Source organism: Glandiceps talaboti, chromosome 14 (assembly GCF_964340395.1).
Source record: "Glandiceps talaboti chromosome 14, keGlaTala1.1, whole genome shotgun sequence".
NCBI lineage: Eukaryota > Metazoa > Hemichordata > Enteropneusta > Spengelidae > Glandiceps > Glandiceps talaboti.
Genome location: NC_135562.1, coordinates 11,921,318 through 11,930,784, shown reverse-complemented (window position 1 = coordinate 11,930,784; position 9,467 = coordinate 11,921,318). Strand labels below are relative to the sequence as shown.

At 35.9% G+C, this 9,467-nt stretch overlaps 1 protein-coding gene across 1 annotated transcript; it reads right to left on the bottom strand.

The window, feature by feature from the left end:
• Positions 1–1,832: 1,832 nt before the first annotated feature.
• LOC144445267 (m-AAA protease-interacting protein 1, mitochondrial-like) lies at positions 1,833–7,366 on the bottom strand. The gene is made up of 5 exons (XM_078134810.1): positions 6,866–7,366; positions 4,655–4,726; positions 3,730–3,856; positions 3,291–3,441; positions 1,833–2,118 (listed from the first exon to the last, which is right to left on the bottom strand). The coding sequence occupies exons 1-5, from the start codon at positions 7,364–7,366 to the stop codon at positions 2,043–2,045; spliced, it is 927 nt and encodes a 308-aa protein (XP_077990936.1). The 3' UTR covers positions 1,833–2,042.
• Positions 7,367–9,467: the final 2,101 nt, after the last annotated feature.

Below are 9,467 nucleotides of genomic sequence, written 5' to 3'. Positions count from 1 at the left end.
ATAACTTATTTTGTCTGTGATATCGATTAAATCACTCATTGAATTTTAAAACTATCTCTTTTTCTTTCCCTGGTTACTTTGCTCTCAGCTATATCTCAGACCACTAAATGTCTGAGGCTGTATGTAATTCTCTCTTTTCTTGACTAAATAAAGACGCCTTGTCCATTCTTCTCCTGTTATCTAAATTAAAACACTCCTAATCTTATAATTGGCGAGAGATCACTTACATTAACAGTTTGCTTTATCTCTCATCTGCTGGGAGATTATCACACTGGACAAACATTCGATCATGCATAAACTAGTTCTCTTCCTTACTGATAGTTGGTAAATGCTAATAACCAACCCTATGCCATTTTTGCACTTTTGAATGTTCATTCACTTGCCCACCCAACAATGTTGTTATCTTTGCAATATATACTCGCATTGGGCTGTTGGCATTGGGCTGTTGCCAAGGGCATGGTCACGATTGCTAAGGACAGTTGTGTTGCCACCAAAATTTCTGCCCCATCCAGTTGGATGTTTTTGAGCTACAAGGTTTATGCCTATCAACTGATGCGATAATAATGTCAATGCTTGTTCATCGATCCCCCCTCCACCACACCACCCCATTAAAGTTCAGCCCAATCTGCATGGTAGTTTTCGAATTAAAGATTTAAAAAAAACCCACATATATTGACCTAATCTGTGGTATGACCATTTTCATTTGAAAACATTTCCAGCTAAAAACTCGAAATAACGGTCTCACCAAATACCATGGCAATCGGTCTAGTTTATGACTTTAAGTCTTTTACACACACACACACACACACACTTACTTATGGTGATCACCATACCTATAACATTACTAAACCAGTTCAGTTGTGCTAAAATGAAATGAATCTGATACATATTTTTCTATCATTTATTAATGATTACTTCAAATCTAGTAACGACAAAACAGACCAAATGGTAACAACAGAGTTGACATTGACTTATGCAATGTATCTTGTAACCAGAAAATAAACTATAGTACCAAACTCTTTGTAATATAATGCTGGAAAGTTCATGTCGTAATTCAGGACGTAACACACATGTAGATTTTGGTGCTCTCTTTTTTTAGTACAACTGAACTGAAAAAGGCTAAGTAGTGCTATAGGCATGGTGAGGTGTGTGTGTGTGTGTGTGTGTGTGTGTGTGTGTGCAGCTGAAATGTTTCTACATCAACAATGCAAACACTACACTTATTGCCAGCATTGTAGTTTGGTCTACATCAACAGAGCAAATGCCATGCTGTCCTTGTCACCACTGTAACATCTATTTCATGTAAGACACAACATAAAATCACATGACATCCCAGACAAGAAATCTTACACAGATGTTTGTTGGAAGCACTATATTATATTTGAACATAAAAAATGTGTTCCATATCACAACAAATGTAGTATTACAACTAAACATTCTGTCAATACAATCCAGGATTTCTACAATATTTTATCAAATCTACTGAATTTAAGATTTGTCACTTAAAGTGGCCATATGAATGAGGAGTGGGTATTTATTTTGGATTTTTTATTCATAAAACAATATTATCATAGCTTCCTACTTGAAAAGTCAACGTGAAACAACATTGACTAAGTCTGTTTGTAACTCAATACATTGCAAAAGGCTAAAAAATGTGTAAAAAGTTTGTTATTGTACATACAATAACAAAGAGTTTACTCACTTATCAATCTTTAGCAATTTATTGAGTCACAAACAAGGACTTGGCATATGTTCTTTCACATTGACTTTTCATTGTAGGAAGCTATGATAAAATTATTTCATGAATTTAAAATCCAAAATAAATACCCAATCCTCATTCACATTATGGCCACTTTAATGGAAATAACGACACAGAAATTGAAAGGCTATTCTGAAGGGAACCCTTTGTGAAAGATCTTAACTAGAAACATTCTTATTTCTGATGTTCGTCATCCTATTGGCTTCTTGTGGGTCTCAATCATACCATATATGGCATCTGGGTCATACCAAATACTAATCACACAAGGGGTGTGTAGGTTGATTTAGAGAACGCTGCCATGCTGAACAAAACTGATAGTCCAGTCTGGTTTCACCCCAATGGCAAAATTGCGTTTAAATCTGTAAACAAATCAGCGAATCATCCAATTAGTTATGTATATAAGCAGTATTGTTACTGACTTTACAAAATACACAACCCAAATCTGTATTTCTGTAAAACTTAACGTAGAAAATAAAGTCGGTCATAAACAGAGAATATTAAAAGTGTAATTCCATCACTTACGTTAGGTGCAATTATGCAGAAATATGAAATCAAAAGTTTTCCTTTATTACATCTACACAGAAATGGATGCATGCTATTACCTTGGGGTCACTCTTTGACCTGACAACATCAGAGATAACAAATGAGAGATTTCACTGTCATTATTGGTAGAGCGTCAATGTCACAAAATAAAAAAATTACATCACAGTAAAATTGATGACAATTGTTTTGTAATAGTGTTTTTGCTGCAGTTTGGGAACAATGTTAACATAAATGGGAATTCTTGTTAGCTGGCATAGTTTCCCCATGTCTTGTACCATAATTTTTTTTTTTTTTTTTTTTTTTTTTTGGGGGGGGGGGGGGGACCCCAGTAAAAACACTGGGAACAATGTTGATTTGAACATTTTTACTGCCCTGAACAAAAGCAGTACAATGTATATGATATAAATCAGCCTTTCCTACTAGCATGGTTTTAACATTGGTTGCCCTTAGGGACAATCACACATTGTTGTACAAGCTCAACAAACGAACTTAAAACAAAGCCCCCTTCCCTAAACGAGTGCTCACAAGTGCGACATTGACACCTTTATATATGATGTGAACCATGATGAAAATTTGAAGTGGTCACATCACTGCAATCAATCAATGCAATTTAAAACATGATGGTAAAAACATTACATGTAAAATACTACCGGAAACCATAGATGTTGCATTGGAGAGAAACCCAGCACTGTACGTCTATATCAATGTAAAGTAAAATTTACAAAGTGTAATCAACTTTAAATATCAACATCTCAATAGTAAATACAGAACCTGTCATCACTGAAGGAGTGAAAGTTTTCAAAATTTGGTTTCAAGTGTGAAAATGATGTTCAGCAAATCGCATTGATGCCAGGAAGCCCCCTCCCCCATTAAATGAAGGAACTTTGTTTCTTGAGATTGTGTGCCATTGTGCGATCGTCCCTTGCTTAGATGTACTGATTCAAGAGTCCTATATTGAGTTTAAAAGATTTTAAGAAGTCATACATACTCATATGTACATCTTATGACAGTTCCAAAATTCTGCGTTCCTTCTTCGGGCATTTTTCCAACACGGATAGCTTTAATTTCTGAGGGCATATCAGATGGTGCCGTCAAGGAATGACACCAGAATCTCATCAAAATGTAGATCCATGGACTACCTGTTATGACAGAATAATAGCAACTAGTCAAAATTAGCAGTATCAATATGGACTTGCTGATTAAATCATAGACAGTGGAGGGGAGAAGGTCTCCCCTCCTCTGTCTATGATTAAATACACATTTCAAAATTATGGCATATTGCAATCTTAAGCTGTCCAATGGGCAAGAAAATAGTTGTTAATATTCCAAGCCCTGTGTGGTATATATTATAGAAACAACTATTCAGTGTCCGTATTTTGGCTCTCAATGTCAAAGTCAATAATAAATGTGGAAGGTTGTAAGCTCACCTGTAGTATCATAGTTGACTCCAAGCTGGTATGGAAATGAATACAAAATGTCTTCATCTTTCAATGCTATGCTTTGTCTTTCCTGTACACTTAATTTTTTGTATCTTTCTTTCACCTCATTCATAGCCTGAAAATAATTCAATGGTAATATAGTAGATAATATTACAGCAAATAGTGAATTGCTTATCCCTTTTGTACAACTCCCCCCCCCCCAAAAAAAAAGCTATTACTATTATTACAACAAATGAAAAGCTTACCTCTTCTGTAAGAAGCCCCTCAGGTTTATCAATATTATTACAACTAATGAAAGGGCAAGTTCTAGATACCTTCCGTTATGTAGCGTTTTCTGTGAAACTGGCAAATGGTTCCAGTTTTAAAATAATGTAAGCTAACGGTGGCATGCATACTTGGATATGACTCGTCGTATGAAAAAGCAAGATGGTTGCCGGATTCCAATAAACCACCATTTTGGTATTTCGTGGGACAACCTATTCAATCGTTCATTATACACCCTTTGTCATTTCGCTAGCCTTTTCAATACGTTAGGTTATCTTGAACACACCTACAAGCTTACCTCTTCTGTAAGAAGCCCCTCAAGCTTATCAATATTACAACAACCAATGAAAAGCTTACCTCTTCTGTAAGAAGCCCCTCAAGCTTATCAATATTACAAAAACCAATGAAAAGCTTACCTCTTCTGTAAGAAGCCCCTTAAGCTTATCAATATTACAACAACCAATGAAAAGCTTACCTCTTCTGTAAGAAGCCCCTCAAGCTTATCAATATTACAACAACCAATGAAAAGCTTACCTCTTCTGTAAGAAGCCCCTTAAGCTTATTAATATTACAACCAATGAAAAGCTTACGACTTCTGTAAGAAGCTCCTTAAGCTTATCAATATTACAACAACCAATGAAAAGCTTACCTCTTCTGTAAGAAGCCCCTCAAGCTCATCAATATTGCCATTGGAAATTTCATTTGATACAAGAACTAATGCCTGTGTACAAAATAATAATAATAATAATAATCATTTATGAATAGTGAACACATTTATCCTCAGTACTTTTTAGTTCTACATTCTATAATGTCAGTATGAAGAGGCTATATAGATGAGGATTTGGTATTTATTTTAGATTTTCAATTTGTGTAAAACAATTTTATCGTGGTTTCCTACTTGAAAATCAATGTGATACAACATATGCCAAGTCTGTTTGTACAACATGTAACTCAATACATTCCAAAAAGTGAAGAAAAAAAATGTGCAAAAAGTTTGTTATAGTACGTACAATGACAAAATTTTTACACATTTATTAATCTGTTGCAATTTATTGAGGTACAGGCAAGGATTTGGAATATGCACCGTCGTAAACCACAGACTCTTTTACGGCACCATCCAAGACACATCGCCAAAAGCCTGTGGTTCCATTCACACACAAATTGGTTATTCCTGTTGTCATTTTGTACATCAACACTACAACCAATCAGATTGCCTCATGCATACAGTACCACGTGATATGTACAATGCTATATGATAGTACACCACATTAAAACCTGACTTGGATAAGCTGAGTTCTTGTCGCCAAATTTAATTTTGTCATCCTACAGACAAACTTGGAATGATATGAGACTAAGTTATACATACATGTACATGTAGTTGCCCATCAGCATAAAAATACACACTTACAGTGAACATGCTTGACTACAGAATGTATGGATCGTCACTATGTCATTACTAAGCTGACAGTGAAATAACGCTTGCACAGTCCTAAGAAACCAGAGCTTTATTTCTCAGTGCCGCAGAAGAAATAACAGCTCTGGTTTGCTAGAATCCGCCTATGTTGTATCACATTGATTTCTCAAGTTGGAAGCTATAATAAAATTATTTTCTAAATTAAAAATCCAAAATAAATACCCACTCCTCATCCATGCGGCCACTTTCAATTAAAAACAGCAATTTAAAGTATACATGTAGTTTCTCTCACAATGTATGTGTTATACACTGATCAGAAAAGGTGTGTAAAATCTAAGAAATTGTTCGAAAGTAAACATTTATGGGGTCACCTATATGGTGCAAAGATGAGGAAAGGTATGTCTGAATTTCCGATTGGAGGTCTTACTGTATTTCTGGTCTCTACCCACACAACATGCACAATCCTAATTTCATATTTTCAATTTTTGTGTAACCTTCAAATGAAGTAAAATCATGAAATGAGTAAAGGCTGAATGAATCACTGGCAGGTATCAAAGTCATGACACCAGTAATGGTGTTTGTATGCCAATGATTACAGATACAGATACAGTTCTAAGTAAGTTTTGGGTTTGTTATTGTCCTGCTTGCCGACGAAGTACGAGACTCGATTCGGAGAAGGGAAAGGACATTGCAAGAATCGAGTCCCAACTTACTCCATCTGGAAGATGGACTAGGTTGGTCAGTGTATTGTAGTCTAGTTCCTATACAATATTGTCACCATTTACACCACCGCTCACTGTCTAGTTCCTATATAGCATCATTACCATTTACACTTCCACTAACAGTACAGTCAAAGTTGTTACTCTACAAGTCCTGAGATGCACGAGATGCAATATAAAATTCATCTACAGCCACCCACACAGTCATTAACATCATGTCTTTGTTAACCTTTAAAAGGTTAATCAATATCAATATTCTAACCAACAACACAGTCCCTCATAAAGTTAGTGTTTATTGGGGCAGTACTGTTTACGTCACTATAACAGTTGGTGATCACTGACAGATGAACACTTTTTGTACTGATTGAAGAACTTTGACCAGCCATGGTTAAGTGAGATTTCACATAGACATCCAGGCTAAGAGTATCAAGGTAGAAGGGCATCGATGGGTCTCTTCACATCTAGTTCCTGACGACAATGATCCGATTTACATGTGCACTACGTTAAGGTAACAATAATGTTAATCGGAACATGTTGTCAGGAACTAGACTATGTCATACACAGTCACTTATTAATGTGAACACACAGCCACTCATAAATGTGAACACGGTCACTCGTTAATGTGAACACACAGTCACTTGTTAATGTGAACACAGTCACTCGTTGATGTGAACACGGTCACTCATTAATATGAACACACATTCATTCGTTAATGTGAACATCCTACCTTCTTTGCACCCTCTATAAAACTTGCTTGTGTGAATTCTGGATCAAATATAAAACGAATAAGGAAAAAGAACACGCCATTTCTGAGAAGTGTAAAGGGGTTTGGTAATCCAACGAAAACTTGTTTCACTCGAGCTGGTGGTTTGTTCTCTGCATCGTCACTGTAATATCTGTAAGGAAATATACAAGGCAATCCTGTGCGTACCATTAAGCCATTCCTAGAGTTCAAGTCAGAGGTACAATGATATAATGTTCTCACACTCAGACCGACGTGTCCCGTCGAAATGTAAAAGTTACTGGCTTTGGTACCCTGTCCAACATTATGTCTAAATACACCTTGCAATGGTTTGTATTTTCCACATCTAAGATGTTCTGCAGGCAAGGTTATCGGTTTGATAGGTTCATGTAGCCTTCTAAGTGGTGAAACCTGTAGAAATGCCACAAACGGTAGGTTTTTGTAGTATTGTCTCGCACACACAAGTTGTCTTATGGACGCTGCCATCTTTCTTTCATAAATGACCTGATAAGTGACCTACTTTCAGAATTACCTTAGAGGGCGCCCCAATGGTTTCCGAATGGTCTTCGGCGAAGTTCGTTTGCACCTCTGTATGAAACATGTTTGTGTCTATGAGAGGTAGGTTCAAGTTCATTTACATTTTTCTCACAATATCAGTCATTCACTTCAAAAATGGTCAGATATTAATTGGTTACTAAGGGCGCTGCACTAGCGGCGACCAGACGTGGTTTTTCTAGTGTCCTGTTTTATTTCACTGGAAACTTCGTATATTATACAGCATAGTTACCAGTTTTGATATTGGTATTTGTTCCCTGTGTTCTGCTTTGATGTCTGCTATGTTACCTGTGAAGTTTCTGCAAATGTATGCGGCCGTAACAGAGACATTTTTCGTTGTTTTTTTTAATATGGTGTGTTCGCTCTACCCGACTAACGTGGCAGTAATTGGTACAGTGGTTCCACGAACTACAGTCCTAAGTTGATTTTGAACTTTCGCTCATGATCAAGTACAGACATAAGTGCGTTATGTTTCGCTATAAACTTTCCTGTTGAAGTGAAACCCGATTACGATTATCATGATAATATCAAGGACAATAATGGAAAAACAAAAGAGAGGAAAACGTTGTGTACGTATGTTAATTTCTGCTGTACATTAGGTGGTTTATGTCAGGTGTATTACTGTATGTGTATTATGTACATTAGGTGGTTTATGTCAGGTGTATTACTGTATGTATATTATGTACATATGCATTAGGTAGTTTATGCCAGGTGTATTACTGTATGTGTATTCTGTACATTAGGTGGTTTATGTCAGGTGTACTACTGTTATGTGTATTATTGTAGTTTTGTATTCTTTTGCGACCACAACTAATTAATTTCTCTGGACAGAGATAATAAATTTTTCTTGTATCTTGTAAAATTCAAAATCGAGTCCTTGCTTATACTGTGTACAAACGGAACTACAAAATCGGGAGCATGGGTGGAAACACTGCCAGTGAGAGAAAGTTTAAAGTTTAAAAGAATGGCGTCCATGATTTAGTGAGATTAATGAAAACATGTAATTCTTCACTGTATCATGGTCTGGTGGATATATCAATCACACATAGTTGTTGATTTTTTATTATGCTGTTTATTTTGTCTAAAGGTAACTACCTACTGTCATTTATTCCTGAAGTAGTGGCTATTGTTCGTAATTGCACTACATATACAAAAACAAAACAAAACAAAACAAAACAAAACAAAAAAACAAAAACAAAACTAGAAAGTTGCCACGATATATTTTGCCCATTTTCAGTTACTTTCGTATGGTTGTTTTGTCAAAATAACGTACTGAATAATTGTCTATTACAATACTCATTTGCTTGCTATTGTAATATGGTGTATATGAACTTATACCAATTAAGCTTGCACAAACCACATGATTGGCAGGCATAAAGGTGCGTATCTCGGGCCCTCCTATTTTTAGTACAGTAACTTTTCGTATACTCTAGCTATTTGAACATTTTGAAAATGATTGTTTACGACAACTTCGATAAAATTAAATACCAATCGAAATTAAAACGCAACTATGATCTGATTTTTAAACAAATCCCCCAAAACGCACCTCCCCCCCAAAAAAACAAAAAAACAAAACAAAACAAAAAAACAAGCCAATATAATACAAGCTTAGACCCAAAACATTGTGTCGTTCCGATTACGCTCAAATTTAGAATAGGTGGGGTTGCATGGTAGATTTTTTAAATATACATATATATTTTTCATGTGCGGGTGTCTACCGGTAGTTCAGGTTTTCCATTGTTTTCCAAATGGTCTCTGTGTTGCTTATTTCTTCCTATCAGATGTACAGCCATTACAGATTGGAAGAACAGTTTTATATTGTCTTTTTAAGTTGATGTCAGTTTGCACTTCCACTTTTTCTTGCGAGACTTAACAATTTTCGCGAATGTACTATTTCTTTCTCGAATACGTAAACAAAGTTTAGAGTCGGCAGTGAAAAACTAGGTGGGGTCGGGTAACCTGAACCAACGATATTTTTTCTCTCAGACCCTACCATCGAGGTTATCTAGATACACAATATATTAACCACACG